Source organism: Kogia breviceps, chromosome 17, assembly GCF_026419965.1.
Source record: "Kogia breviceps isolate mKogBre1 chromosome 17, mKogBre1 haplotype 1, whole genome shotgun sequence".
Classification (NCBI taxonomy): Eukaryota; Metazoa; Chordata; class Mammalia; order Artiodactyla; family Physeteridae; genus Kogia; species Kogia breviceps.
In genome coordinates, this window is record NC_081326.1 from 56,033,961 (window position 1) to 56,050,226 (window position 16,266).

General features: G+C 37.8%; 1 protein-coding gene across 4 annotated transcripts in view; it reads right to left on the bottom strand.

The window, feature by feature from the left end:
- TRPS1 (transcriptional repressor GATA binding 1) overlaps positions 1-11,622 on the bottom strand; it is a 258,297-nt gene extending 246,675 nt beyond the window's left edge. Inside the window, exon 1 of one of the 4 annotated variants that reach the window (XM_059042645.2) lies at positions 11,164-11,622. Coding sequence is in view for 1 of the 4 variants with exons in the window: in XM_067017213.1 (XP_066873314.1) it covers positions 10,491-10,500 (10 nt within the window). In the remaining 3 variants the exon portion in view is untranslated. Of the gene's footprint in view, positions 1-10,490; positions 10,525-11,163 lie in introns of those variants that run through there. The other 3 variants (XM_059042651.2, XM_059042650.2, XM_067017213.1) reach the window with 3 other exon arrangements.
- Positions 11,623-16,266: the final 4,644 nt, after the last annotated feature.

The following is a 16,266-nucleotide window of genomic DNA, read 5'->3' on the forward strand; positions in this document are numbered from 1 at the left end:
CATAAACAAGTAAAACTCTTTCCTAAAGATCTCAAAGGGCTGAAAGCATGATGCTTGGCATTCTATTTCTTGCAAATCTAAAGCATATTGATGGTGAGCATAATTTAAGTACTCTCTTCCCTGAATCAAGATACATTCATTTCAAGCATCATCCATGATCAAACGATCAAATTCATATTTATAAACTTGGAATACAGAGTTTGGTGGAAGCACTGAGTATCTAAAATTGCCTTAATTTTTTTGCCAGAAATATGTCACAGTTGGTGCTTAGAATTGTTGCAAAATTATACCACAACTTTATTTAATTTCATTGGATGCATTTCCTCATAGAAATGGAATGGCAAAGGCCTGCTCAAGAGCAAACAATAAAATCATATTATTATTTTACAGTATATAAGTTCTTCTTCTCATGCCTCTCTCCCTAAAAATATAAATATTATAAAGAAATAGAAGTAAAAATCCTAGAGCTGGCGCATTTTTCCACTGAAAAGAGAAATCCTCACTCTTCCAAAACCTGAAATATTAGATCCCAAAGAGGAAAAAAAAAAAAGGTAATAAAGCATGGCAGAATAATCCAAAGGAAGCATGCTTGCTCTCAGCATAATTTTCTTTAGCATCCTGAGATGAACAACACCACGCTGCCCATGATCTCCGCTTACTCCTCTGAAAACCATCCAGAGGATTTTCAAAACGGAAAAATTCTAGTTGTGCTTTCAAATGCCAAATTAACTTACAGGGCTTCCACTCCTGAAGGGAAGCAGCACAGTAGCACACCAGAAGCTAGAGGATGCTTTTTGTCACGCAAAGCCAGAACTGATGAGTGGGACCCCAGTGGGGTTTATCTAAAATTCCCAAGTACCACAGGCACAGAGGTCAGAGCTTTCCATGTCAAAAATATATAAAGAAGTAAAGCCATACGCAGCAACAGTTCCTTATGTTGTAATGGATTGTGCACTATCCAAATCCCTCTTCTGTTCAGATATACATACATAAATCTTTTTAAATAGGAACCGAAAATGGAAAAAACAAAAAGGAGGGAAATCTGCTTATGCTAATATCTACCCCCCTATTTTCCATTTCTAATCATCCCTGGTCTCACTTTTTAATTTTTATTATTGCCAATGGAATTATTCAGGGAGTGAGACAAGCATGTATACACATGATTAAATGTTAACAATGATGTACTGAACTATCCTGGGAGTAAAAAGTACAAGACAGGTATGTACAGAGTGTACACAAATATGGGGAATGCTCAAGAGTTGAATGTTTTGACAAAGTGAACATGCAAGATCATACACAAACATTTACACATAAAATGTGTGCTTTATGATTTTTACTACTGGCCTGAAATCTTGAGTGACAGCTTTCTTATTTAAAGCTTATCAAAATACAAAGGAAGAGTAAAATGTAAATAATGAGGACACTCTTTCAACAACATAAATTGTCTTAAGTACGAGACATTTAAAAGTAGAATAAACAGTGATGGGACAGAGAGTAAAATAAAGAGTTTATTGTAATTGAGGTTTAGATGACAGCGAGCTTCTTCTTAAAGTAATTTACTACATCTTGCATCCAATGAATGTAATACAAATTCATTCTAAATACAAAAGAGAAACATTTCCTTACTATCTGCTTGTAAATTACAGAAAATGAGGTTTCATATTGCTCATTACTTAAATGTGTTATTGCTTACACTGGCCACTTGTACCTAAAGTTAGCTTCTAAAACGCACCTAAGTTGGCAAACGTGAGGAGTAAAATTTGCAATAATCTTTAAAAAAAATACTTCCAAAAATAAGTTAAAGACAGTATTAAACATAATCATTTGTGTTTTTTCAATTTATAATTTAATCAATTTATTAACATAAAAATTTAGCAGCCAAATACAGAAAAATACATGATTTTAAACAATCTCAAAGATACATCTATAAATAACTGGTAAAGAACTATTAATTATTTAATAATCAGACTAATATGTATTGAGAAAATTTAATAACATGGGCTTTGATTAAAAGTTTTATATATATATATAATATATATAAATATATATATGACCAGTCTTAACTTCCATCAGTTGTATGGTATTTTTAAAAATTAAAGCGAGATAGATTATCTTCTCAAAAATATTTAATGGTATCAAAAAGTAAAGCAGAAACAAATGCCAAAATCTATTTTAAGAACTTTTATATGTTCAGAGCTACTTAATAGTATTGAAAGAAAAAACAGGCTGATGTATTTCTTTCTACATCTTTCAGAGCTAAAGATGTGTGGATACTGACATCACAAAGAAGTCTCAAGTAGAAGTTGGTTTTAATTTGTTTTGCCACTCTCACTCTCATTTCAGAACCAAAATTCTAATTAAATTAATCCTTAGATAGGTGTTGGGATGCATTAAGTAATTAAAATGGATATTACAAAGACTAAAGTCATTTCAAAAAAAAATATGTACTATGTTAAAATTCCATTCGGTGCCTGTAATGCGAAAACATTCTATACGAGTGAGAATACAGACATGGGCATGTACATGTACATAGTTCATACGAAGTCACTAATTCATATGCTACACTTGTGCATAGCTCAGAGAAAACAATAAAGCTAAAATAGATTAGTAATGCTTGATCCCTTTACACATGAAGTGTATCATGTAATAGAGAAATTAGATTCCACAAACTAACGTCTGCCGTATAGATTTACACTATTTATAGCTGTATCTGATCTCAGATATAATACATGCTTCTATAAGGCGAAACAGAAATACTGATTCACAAGGATTCACTGAAAGCCATATTGTAGAATCTAAGCAAGAAACATATGTTATAGTAAAAAATGTTTGCTGATTTGTAAGTTTCATAAATTCTGTCCAAATTCTACAGGTGAAAAAAAGTTTTGAGGCAAAAATCTTTTTCCCTCTCCTTTTTCTACAGCTAATATACATTTAATGGCTAAATAGCAGTCGTGGTATATCTATCATCCTCTACTGGGTTCATTCTTGGTTACCCTAATAATCTAATAATGTAATATTAATGCTTTTTTAAAGCTTGGGACGTATACATTAGGTAATATGAATATGTTTATTATTCTTTATAATACCATACTACTCACTATCATGGATACAAATCATTAACAGATAAAGCAATTATAAATGCAAAAAAGAGAACCATGCTCCCATTAAATAAAGGAAAAAAGAATCAGAAAATAAACTATGGACACTTGTATATTTCCCTCTAACACTATCTATAATAGAAGGCTAAATAGCTGACAGTGAGTCACTTATTTATTCATGTTAAATAAACTGAATATATAAGTTAACTTCTGACTTACTTAAAAGTATTTAGAACATTTTCCAGAACGGATTTTGACCATCAATTACCTAGATACCAAAGTTGTTGTATTGTGTTGCTTGATGAAATAGGACATACAGCAACCCTCAAACCAGTATTACAAGCCTGGCAAATAGCATCACATTTGGGTGACGCACAGAATCCTTCACTCTAGGGATAAACGCATTGGATCACAGTACAAAGTCTTTACATGTTCCATATTATTTCTACATAACGTTTTAAGATGATAGAATCGTAAACTATAAAGTGCTACCCATTAAAAAGATATATTCAGAAATAGCACTGTCACTTAACTGCTCCTCTCAACAGAAATTTGGGATTTTAAAAAAATTATCTGCAGAAGCATTTCTCAGAATACACTGAAAGGTGGCATTCTGATGTACAGTTTTTTTGTCATTTCTTAAATTTCTTAGTAAATTCAGCGTAGGTATAAGTATTATGATCATGATGGCTTCATTATGTTTAAACTCCAAACTCATTTCAAACTTTGAGACTTTATAAAGTAGGTCATGTAGCTCCTTAAAAGATTTATGTTTTAAAGAGTAGAGTTAATTGTTTAGCAAAGTGGATTCCACCATCAAGGTGTATCTATGTATTGTCCATCCACAAATACTACATACATAACATACCTGCAATAGCATGCACACATATCAGCAGTAATTTAAACATACCGTGGATACATCAACCATTTGCAAGCATTCGCAAGGCTAGGTTTCCTCTCATACTAGACATCCTACTACTACTAGTTACCAGAATATCACACAAATCAAAATACATTACCTTTGTTCAAACAATACTGCAGTTCATTATATAACAGAAAGGGTCATCCTTAATTGCTCAGGAACCAAGATAGTGGTGGATTCTTGGAGCAGAAGTGGTGCGGAATGGCTTGAGGCAAAACCGAAACATATTGTTTAAGTAAACCTTAAGGGGAGGGGATCCTATGCGCAATTGATGGATTTTTTTTTTTTTTTTTTTTTTGGTATCATCTTCCACAAAGCCTCTCCAACCCCTCCCTACCACAGAACAGTAAACAAACTACTGATATTAAAGGACTGCAGCTCTGAACACCTCTCTCTTCCTTTTTTTTCTCTTCTCGCCAAACTTTATTACTGTTCCCTCAGTTTTGCAGTAATAAACCAATATTCATTCAATAAAAACGTAGTGACAGAGAGACCCATCACCTGAAATTCCTGTTTGAAAACTTTGTAAAAAAATAAATCAAGATTCACTCTCAGATACCCTCTCTATGCTGCTGCGAACAAGTTACAGCTGAAGTTCCTACAGTTTTTCCTGACACATTCTTATGTAAAGGAGTGGTTAGCAGAGAAAAAATACCTCTGATTTGCTGAAATCTGTAGTTCTCACAAGAAAAAATGAGAAAAACGTAAGGTAGATCAAAACCATCAAATTTCCATGCAGGGAACTCTTCTACTTCCCTGAATGTACGGAATGCTTTTCATGATAATTACTAATGCCTTAAAAGACATTTTAAGGTATCTGTGTGATACCTAATTTTCAGTATATATTATTTCTAAAACACACTCTGTGTAAAAGGAAAACAAAACAAAACCAAAAACCCTCAGAACAAATTTGGGGTTAAAAGCAAAGTCCAAGAAAAGTAACTGTAAGATTTAAACCAAGATAAGTAACCATAAGATTTAAACCTTCCGAACAAATCCTACCAGAAATGTCGATAGTCAGTTCTGGCCCAACAAATGGGGCACAGGGCCCCATTTCTGGGTGGAACGTCTTTCTCCAAGGAAGGAAAAACTGGCACAAATGTTTTTGCCCTCTGAAAAGATTTTCCTACTTGCCAGCTTCTGAAGTTGCCCTGATGTCAAACAACATCACCAAGTTATCTCTTAACTGGAGAAAGTTCTGTTTGCCTGTATAAGACCAGGAAGAGAGAAAATGACTATTAAAAAAAAAAAAAAAAAAAGGGAAACTAAAAATACTGTGTCATAATAGGGTTAAAAACTATCATCTAAATTTGTGAGCAAAAAGGGCCGCCCATAGAAACAAAATGACCCTTAAAATTAACGCTTTCAATCTAAAAATATATTTTCGTAAAGTTTCATCTATTTTCCTTCCTCTGCACATAAAAATGATTAATGTCACAATTAAACTTCCACATTTCAGACTCCTGCTAACAGGTGTAGCGTTCTTTATATAAACGTATTCATTGACCTGTCGCCATTGATAATCTTAATTAATTCATGTCAAATGAAACAAAAACAATTTTTTTCCCCCAAATAAGAAAGAAATAACGCAACACAAATACCCACTCTCCCCAAAACCCAAAAACTGTTTAAGTTACGGTAACCTGAAATGCACCAGCCATCACAGAGAGCAATTGGAGAAATCCAGCAGGGCTCAGCAGGAAAGATTTTTAATAACAGATTGAAAAACAGAATAAAAATAACTGCATCAACAGAGCCTTTCTTCCTCAGGCCACAAGCCCGTTCTTACTTGAACTTTTTTTTTTTTTAAATGGCATTTTGGCCACTAAAACCAATCCAGAACATTATTAAAAGTTAAAAGCTACCAATTACTTCTGTCTGTTCTTTTAAAGAAAAGTTTGGCATTACGTCAGTTGGTTTAAAGAAAACAAGAAAGAGAGAGAGAAAGAGTAAGAGAGAAAGTTTCCTGCTTGTATAAACTAAACCACCAGGGAAGGTGTCTAGCCACTTGTAAAGTATTTACTGCAGGTTTTTAAAGAGCTAGAAACATTTTAAAAATTAAAAGTTTTCTTTCTTATTTTTAATGAAACATACTTAGGAACAAAAAGCGTATCCTTCATGTCTTTCTTTGGGATGTTTTGATGTTATTTGTATTTCGATCATAACTTTGAATCAGAAAATGATTTCCACTGATGCTTCAAATGTGAAGTACATAGATAATTTCATCTTCATTTTGCTGCCTGGATTTGTGCTCTTCGGAAAAAAAAAAAAGTTTAACGACAAAAAGTAGACATTGCTACCATAACAGCTACTACAGCTGCAGCGACCAGCCAGGCTTCTTCATCTAACTCACTCTTAACAATTTAGATCATTTTCATCCATAGATCCTTCTGCAAATTCAGCAAAGGGGTTTCCATAAACCCAAAGCTCTCTTTCTAACCTAAACCAAGTCCTACATTATTATATCCATCAGAGAACCAAATCAAAGGCCAACGAATTTGGTTCCCAGGGATCTGAGAACCACTGAGTGATAGGCTATATATAATTAATAGAATATCCTATACAAATAAACAAACGGCTTAAGACCCACTTACACCCGAGGATAAATTTTTAAAAGTGGTTATTCCCTCCGCAAAATTGTTTGCTACTGAACAGTGTATAAAATACCACTTGGTATTTTAACATATTTACTTTAATCTACTGGTTAAAGCTTTTAGGAGGTAAATAATTTTGATAATTATAAAAAACTGTTCTCAATTTTTTTCAACGTAAAGAACTGCAAAGTGCGTTCGTATTCTCTATCCATGATGATTACAAGTGCCCTGAGAGAATCAGACTAAATTTCTACTTGACAATAGCTGTACGAGTTGCTTCATATTTTATCTAAGAGGGACCCTACAATTCCATAAATCATAACTAGAACAGTAACAAAGAATTCACTTCTTTCTGTATGGTGGTATCAAAAGATGAATATAGAATATGTCTATCTATGTTATCACATAGATAGACAATCAAAGTAAAACCAAGTCTAGACATGCTGTCATTAATTTCCCCAAATTTCAATCAGCAATAAATAAGGAAGCTAAATGAGTAAACAAGACTCAGAATGAGTTATCAATGCTATTAGTACTTATAACCAGCAAAAGAGGGGAAGAGAAAGAACCCTGTTACCTGAAAGCTTGACCAAGGATGAACAACAGAAAGCGAGTCCATAAAACTGGCCTGTTTTTATCAAATTGATTGTAACTTGTGAGCTGCAGTATTTGAGACAAAACTGTCTGAGTTTACAGTTTTCTATGCCTGCCAAAAACAGATGCAGACTACCACACTAGCTGTCCTGTGGAAACTAAATTAAGCAAAGGCAAATACCAAGTGGAAAGTTGTCAGCCTGTTGAATGAATGGCTGCATTTTACATACCACAGAATATCTTAATAAGAATATGTTTTAATGTGCACCCGTCATTTTATTTGAAGTGCATCACTTTTTACAAAAATAATAATTTTCCCTCTAAATCAATTATAAACACCTGCCCCTAACTTTCTTAAAGTCTGTTTTGTTTTACACACAATAGTATAGTGTTGTTACATTATTGTTTGCTATCAAAAGGGGTATTGAGGGAAAAAAATTTTTACAATCATGTATTATAAAAAAAATTTAAAGGCCTGTTATCAATATCTGTGCTCATTTCAAATTCAAAATAAAGTTCTAGCTCAAAAACAATTTGCTGCAAGCCCTTTGAAAACTTTCAGTAATGTTTATTTGCCCTTTGAAAACTTTCAGTAATGTTTATTTACTTCAACAAAGAAGGTAAGACAAGAGTTTATTAAAACTTATCACCCTATGTATTTCGTACAAATGTGCAGGTCATTAATTGCAAACTGTAGTCTGTATTTCTTCTCTCGCGCTCTCTCTCTCTCTCTCTCTCTCTCTCTCCCCCTCCCCACAAGACACAGACACACACACACATCAAAAATAATAACAACAATAATAATAGAAACATCACTGAAATACTAGAATCTTAAAAAGCAGCTTTTCCACAGATGAATTCATTTCCCTGCTTTGAAGCTTTTCCTTATGAATGAAGATTTCCTTGTGTGTATTAGCGAGACCTACCCTGTGTAAATCAGAGGAAACTCAGGAGTGGTATGTGACTGAAAAGAAAAGTAAAAATAATACTGAAAATATGGTAGGGCCTTGTGTAACTCACTTATGACTAGCACACTTATACGGATTCTAACCTATTTTTAAGCAAGTATGTAGAAGATTTTATAAAATCCTGTAAAATCCTACTCTTCAAAATGCTGAGCTCTAAAATCAAGTCAGACTTCCCAGCTACTATGACACTTTTCTCCTTCTTTTAATGTTACCTTTAAGAGACAAAGGACAAAATCTAAAAAGCAGCAAAGACCCTTGCAGCGTCTAAAATTCAAGAGTGACTATTTTGTGAGGAACTTGCTATGTTCCACCATTTACTTGGAGAGGGTCCGACTTTGTTACTATGAGTGGAAAAGTATTCTACACACACATATCCTAACATATAACAGATATATCAGGAAGCCATAAACGTCAGCCCGCCGATGGTAAATAATACTTTGCCAACAGAGTATTAATGAAGCTTGGGAATGCCTCCCATTTAGAGAAATCAAGTCATAATGTTGGCATTAAAACTCTGTTTCCCCTTTAGGAGTTTTATTTTCACGTTACTAATATCCAGAAATAATTGTCAAACTTTAGCACATTGGTGGCCCTGTATATTTAACTGAATCTAGAGATGTTTCCATCCAAGGGTACAGCTTAAAAAGGAAGTTATGAAATCTGAGGACAGAGAAGCTCTAAGAACGATGTTTGACTTGTTAAGATTAAGCACGTCATTAATAAACTTTCACTTAAAGGTAAAAAAAAAAAAAAAAAAATCCTCAAAATGTTGGTATCGTTTCCAGACTGTCCTGTCAGCATCACAACTTACAGGAAACGATTCATCTTCCCAAACCCTGTATTTATTCACAACGCTGGCATACTTGGGGAAAGAGAAAAAGCCCACACCGTTCTGGAGCTAGTTTGCTTTTATACATTAACTGGTGGAATATCTGAGAAAGTGGCCTAAGCAAATGAGTAGCATGTAAGAAACTTTACAACAGTGAGCTCAGAAACTTTCATTCTCATTTTGTCCACGTCAAGAACTGGCCGCCCGCATGACTTTCCTTTGCTGCCCCTCGCATTTTTAACTCTGGAAGACTTTTCTAAATGATCAACTTTTCCTAAAACGGCAGGAAAAGTAACACGATGCCAGCAAGATCCATAGGTTTTAACTTAAGAGCTGGAGGACTCGAAAGAGGTGGCTGGAAGCTTCCTAGTTTATTTTTGCTTTGAACAATCAAATTTTTAAGCCAACAACCAGGCCTAGAGTAAGCATTTCTGGGTAATTTTGTCTCAGGCCCCATCTGTGTTTTCCCTTTGTACTTGCTGTGCTCTCAGACCCTTTCCTGTTCACCTGGTGCGTTTACAAAAGTTCAATGAATCTATGAAAGTTCAATGAATCGGCCTAGCTGGATTTAACTTCTCCGCTAAGCTTCTCACTTCACTTACCTCACTTAAAACTCTAGCTGTGATTTTCCAAAATAGGATACGGATGAATATGCTACCATAATTTTGATTCATCATTAACATCCATCGCTCTTACTCTCATAGTATCAATTCTGAGGCCTAAAACGATATGAGGAAGTAAAGCAAGACCTAAAATGTAAGACGTCCAAGATTCCCTCTGAAACCCACCAGTCCCTCTCACCCTCTAACTTGAATTGCTTTAGAGTCTTAGGGCCATAAAACAGTTTCTGACTTCCCCGGGGGGAAAAGGGGAAACACCACCATCTCACACAGGTACTAACAAAAAAGCTTTCCCAGCCACAAAAACAGCTTTGCACTTCAAAGGGCTCCCACCTCCGCCTCACCCTCAAATTATTCATGGGGTCCTATAATCCTGGAGTTATTTGAAGGGACAGCGGTGTTTGCCTTGGCCTTTCAAAGATGCGTTTCTCTAGAACCCAAACAGGAACTAGACAGAAGGCGAAGCGCCCGTCCGCCTGGATGTCCCACCGCTGTCAGGCATTTAATCACCGGCCAGTGTCCGCTGACCCGCGACACAGGGCGCATCATCCTCACCGCAGAGGAAGTCTGCCCCTTCCTCAGCCCCTACGGAAGCGCCCTGGCTGCAAGGCCTGCCACATGGCACGGACAGGGCACAGACCCCTCGGTCAAGCTGCCCTGAGCCGCGCAGAGGCGAGTGCATCGGGGGATGCGACATCCTCCATCTACAGCCCAGCTGGGCCTTTAAGGGAAAAAAGTTTGAAGCCTGGCTTTGCAAACTCTTCAAAGTCAACGCCAGTCCTGTACTGTTTTCCCACTTTGGGGACCACACGAAGGCCCCTCTCTGAGACCCTCCCAACCCTCCCGAGTTCGCCCAACTTACTACTCTGCATGCTGGTGCCTAGTCTGCTTCCCGCTTGTCAGGAGCCCCAGAAAACTGGCGGCGGCGGCGGCGGCAGCGGCGGCGGCCCCTCGGGTCCTACCACCCCCAGCTCCTCCGCTGCGCCCGGTAGGAGAGAATCAAAATCAGCCAGAAAGAGACAGCGAGGGGGAGTGGGGCTGCGGGGGGGAGGGGGCACCGGACTGAAACTTCTTTTTTTGGCAAATGGGGATTTGTTTTTCCTCCTCCCCGGCGGCTGAACTTGACCCTCCTGACTCCAAGGGCTACTGCAGTTTGAAGTCGTTCGTTTCTAAGACTCAGATGCCTTAGACCCACCAAAAGTAAGGGAGGAAGGGGGCAAAAGAGAGCAGAAAGGAAGAAAGAAAGAAAGAAATCACACGCGCAAAAAAGGAAGAAAGAAAATGCATGTGAAACCCGAGAAGGCTGCGCTTGGCTTTCTGCACACTCTCCCTCTGCTTTTTTTTTTTTTTTTTTTTCAAAGAAAGTCACTTTTAATTCCCAGGGCTCCCCGCTTGCTATCGCCCACATTTTGCGCACACACGAGCGGGCGCAGCACTCGCGTCGCGGCTCCCCGGGCCTGGCAGAGGGGCTCCCGCGCCCCCCGAACCCCCCGCGGCCCCCGGCCCCGCGGCCCGCCCGGGCCTCCCCTCCTTACCTGTTGATTAATCGTCAAGAACACCCTCGGCAGCCCGAAAGATGGTGGCGCGGCGGCCAGAGCCATGAACCGTCTTCTGTTGTTTGCAGAGTTGATCTTGGATTATTGGGGGGGGGGGGAGAAAAAGGTCTTTCCTGCCTCCCCCCCTTTCCCTTCCCTCCCCCCCCCCTTATAAAAAAGAGAGAAAGAGCGAGAGAAAGAGAAAGGAAATAGAGCAAGGATGTGCCCGGTGCCGGGTGGGAGAGGGGAGGGGGGGGTGTTGTTTTTTGTTTAAAAAAAAAAATTAGGAAGGCGAGAGGGCGATCGAGAGGACGCGGGGTCTGGAGAAAGGAGCAGCACCAAAAAAGAGGACGCTTAAGATTGCAGTGAGATCGGGTCTTTATCAGAAATGTTATCGCTTGTCAGGACCTCAGTCTCCGCGCATTACGTCAGTTTCAAGACACCAACACTATTAATATCAAAGGAGCCTTCGCGGAGGAAAGCGCCACCCCAGACCGAGCTCCCTTAAAGAGACAGCGCGCGTCCCCGCGCCGCCGCCGCCGCCGCCGACGCCGCCGCCCCGCCCGGCTCCGAGCACCCGCCGCCGCCGCCCGCCCGGACCGGCCCCGGCCGCGGCCAGCCGGCTGCGCGAGAACTTCGCCCGAGTCGGAGCGAGGCGAATGAGAGCTGCGCGGTGCAGGGACCCGGCTACCTTCCCGCCCCGCCTCTCCCCCCTCCTCCTCCCCCACCCCCCATGTGGAAACGCGCGAGCTGGACAAGGAGGAAAAATCCGCAAGCTTTAGGAATACTGTGATAAAGACAAGGACCTACCTTGGGGAGTGGCGCGGGTTTGGGGGGGGAGGTGGGGGCCAGTGCGCGGCGGCCCAACCGACGGTCCCCAAACACTCGGAGATGCTCTCCTGAACAATCAAAAGAACTCTAAAAGTGTTTACCTTTTCAGTTGCTACTTTCTCTTCTCGCTCCCAATTAAACGACGCAGGAGTGTGTGTGTGTGTGTGTGTGTGTGTGTGTGTGTGTGTGTGTGTGTGTGTGTGTGTGTCCCCTCCCCCGCCCTTCTTCTAGGACGTGAAAGTCTTTGGACACCTAGTCGGTGGTCAGGGTTTCCCTTGCGTTTGATGGCAAAAGGGCTGGAGGGGAACAACTTGAACTCTATCCTGAGTTGGAGAAGTGAGGACTGAGGTTGCTATGGTTTTCTGAGCTGGAGAGAAGCTAGCAAGCTCAATGGGTGCTTAAAGGGGGTACTACAAAATAGATAAAATGGGAACATTATTCAAATGCGGCAAGATTAATACCTGCTGCTCTTTGGGGTTTTAGTAGCAGATAAGGAATTCTGACTTAAGCATGACATTCTTTTTACCAATTCACATCTTCAGATACTCTCATTGTTAAATAAAATTCTCTCAACATGAAGTTACTGAATTGAGAGGGTTTTTTTTTTTTTCTTTTTTCTTTAACTTCTGAAGATCAACAATACATAAAAGAGGACCAAGGCAGGATTTGAAGTATGGTAGGTGTTAAAAACTAAGTAAACATTTCTTGGGCATTTGGACTTTATTTTCTTCAGTGGGGTGACTTTAAGTGGCATGTTTTTTTCTCTAGTGAAAGTCAGTTTAAACTCATTTGTGCTAAAAGGAGAAACATCCTTCCTTCTCCAAACTATAAAATGATTAAAATTAGAGTTTTAGAGAGGTACGAATCATGAATCTGTGAGTTAAAGATGAAGTAATTTCCTCTAAAATATTTTCACTAAATGATTCTTGCATCTTTTCAGAGAAAAGATGAGTATATTTTTGAAACATACTATTATCAGAAGTTAAAAAGCCAATCATTAAAAAAAAAAGTATATGCTCTTTAGAACTTTACTGCTTTTTCTGTAAGTTCTTCATTTCTGCTTAATACACCTAGTCAGGAAGACATGTGATTCCTTTTGTACCACTTTTGTTCCAGAATTTTAGTATCCTGTCCCATACACTCTTTGGGAATAGTAGAAAGACAATAGTACTTTTGCAGTAGAGGAATTAGTCAGGTAAAAGAGTAGTCAAAATACAGTTTTACAATGAGGCAAACAATATATTCCCTAGAGGAGTGAGAAGACAATGAACCTCATATGCATGGAGTTGTTCATATGTTATCATCAATTTAAGTGGATTTGGGAAGAGAGTTAGATTTTTATATAGTCCTGCTTGCAGAGAAAATTAATATCAAAATCTTCAGTAAATCTCATAGTCAGCTACTAATGACCACCTGCGTATTTCCACACCAGAGTCATTTAATACTGTCCACCACCAATTTCCACTGTAAAAAGTATTCATATATTAAATATAGAACTTCATTTTCTTTTTTAAGCCATAAATTAGCTTACCAACTTTTATGGAAATATGCACGGCACAGGGAGAAGCATTTTTATTCAGGAAAAAAAAAAGGATCTGAATGAAACATTCTTTAGCCATGACTAACTAAAAATATTAGATTGAATAAATTTTGAAATATGTATCTGAATAGTAAAACCATTTGTGTATCTAAAGGGTTAATACCACCTAAAATTGCTGAAGCTGGTATGTAACTGATAAAAACTGAGACTATAGCATCTTAGCAGCAAAGTTAAATTGTACAGTCTATCACAAGGATTTGTCCCCTAATCTCCATCTGCTTGCCAAGATTTAAATGATATTTTAAAAGGGGAAGTGATCTTTTCCTCTCTGTCACCCTCAAGTCTATGACAATCGTCAAGAGTGTAAATTTACTCACATGAAACAATCATTGATTAACTTGGTTCAAAAAAACAAAATTACACGCTTTTGCGAGCACAGAACCCTTGAGATGGCTGGTGTTTTTCCACCTGTAATAATAAAAAATTTCACCATTAAGTGTACACCAAATTATATACTGTATAAAAAGTTAAAGCCAAAGGTCTGGGGGTGAATTATGTCCTTTAATTGAAAAGGTAAAGTTACACTTCAGGTACTAAGCCAACAAATTCATGGTCAGTTAAAAATGTAATGAATGAAGTTTCACGGACACAATTTTGCTGAAGTTTGCCTGAGAAATGAAGAATCTCTTCATGTTCCTTTTAGTATTTTGAGTTGGAATATACAGCAGATCAAAATGCTGTCTGTATCAATCCATTTACATTAACCACAAAAGATCTGTGGAGAACTTAATTAGAAGCACAGATATTTTTTGTAAACTTTTTCAAGCAAATTATGTATTTATTTATGAAATAATTTATGAAGAAAAATTTTACCTCATGGTTTAGATATATTACATATGCTCTTGATTGACACAATATGTTTAAGCTCAAAGGCCCTCGTGGCATTAGCATTTTTTAATTCTAGTAGGAATATTTCAAAACAACCAGCTAATACATGAGGTCATAATTGTTTGACAGTTGTTTTTAATATATAAAATAAGCTATGTATATTGTTTTCCTTCAAATGTTTGTTGATTTGTTTTTATAGTCCTGACATTTGCATGGCACAAACTGAATTAGGGGAAATATTAAAGATTTATTTACATTTATTATCTTCTGCTGTCAAACATATGCAGAGCTCTTAAAACCATTCTATTCTTTCGCTTTTATTTGCAATGCATTTCTGAACAATGGAGCCTGGATGTTAAAATGACAACCTGCCTTTCTGTAGGATACATCAGAAAATAAAGAAAAAATTAAGAGAAATTTTAAAAAGCAAATAAAAGGAATAACTTCCAACTGAAATAACTTCTTTATAATCTTCCTTAATTCTCTGAATTCTGGAATTTTCTCTCATGGCCGGACCACTGATGAAACAATTCCTTGCGCTGTATTAATGCTTATTTATTTCTCAAAATTACATAATACACTTTTTTCTGTTTTATTATTGTAAACATTCTTTCCCCTCCCTTTTTCTTGTAGTTTATTCAGCAGGGATACAAAGGTGGATTAGTAGTTAAGCACAAGCATACTTGTTTTACATTTCAACCTTTTAGCACATAACTTACTTACAGCTCCAGTGCCTGTAATCACAACGATTTTACCTGATGGAACACGTGTTTCAGAAATGTAATCCAACTGTTTACTCTAACGCATCATAAATTGCAATTCCTTTCAGAAACCTCAAAGATTGACAGCCCTTGTCCTAAATGCCAACTGCTTCAACACATACTAACAAGAAAATATTTATGTATTATCTGCTCTCAAGACTGTACTATATCATAGGAAATGGAAGACCATTTGGCCTTCCAGCATATCAAAAGCAATTATTGAAGCAGGCTGCCCTGCTTCAGAGTGAGACAAGCAACAGCGTGTGTATCAAATATGAACTTCCCTGAGTCCCTTTCTTCTTGCAATCACACACCACTCAACCATTTAGAAAAAACACTCTTCTGCAAAATTATGATCATTTTGCAAACTACCTATTCCTGAACACCTCTGGGTGAATCTATTAAAGAGAAATTCAGCTTTAAATAGCCTGTATCTTGTTTTCAAATTCACACTGAACACTTGCCAATCCTCCCCCTGCAATATCAGGCAACTGCCTAGTTAAACAGATGGGCCTTGCAGCCCACCCTAAAAGCCAACAAACATGGGCTTTATTTAATTAAAAGAGGAAACAAATTTCTGAGGTGTAGACACACACACACGTACCCACACACACAGCATGCATGCATACACATGAATATACACACTAATCCCCTGCCTGGGTGCCTGAGAATAATAATAACAATTCTTGCTTTTTCATTAGGTTTTATGAATGTCCAACTATACACTATCCATTGGAGGGAAAGTAGATTTATATAGGCTAGCTCAGCACTGTGTGCCCGAACCAAGCCATTGAGAGAAATAGCTGGATTCACTTCCCTTGTCTCACATCAGGGAGAGCATTTACATCTGAGTTAACCCAGATTCACCATCTGACCCTGAAAAGTAGGTGTTTTCCAATTTTCTCCGTATTTCTAACTTCTGCTCTAGGATCTTCTGCCGTGATACTTTCTCATCCTTCACCCTTCCAATTTTGTGCAATGAACTCTCAGTGGTATATAAACAAGCCCTACATCCAATTCTGCCTAAATTTCAGACTGAAATATTCCACTGGAAATACAAACTTGTGAATCCGAATTATGTGA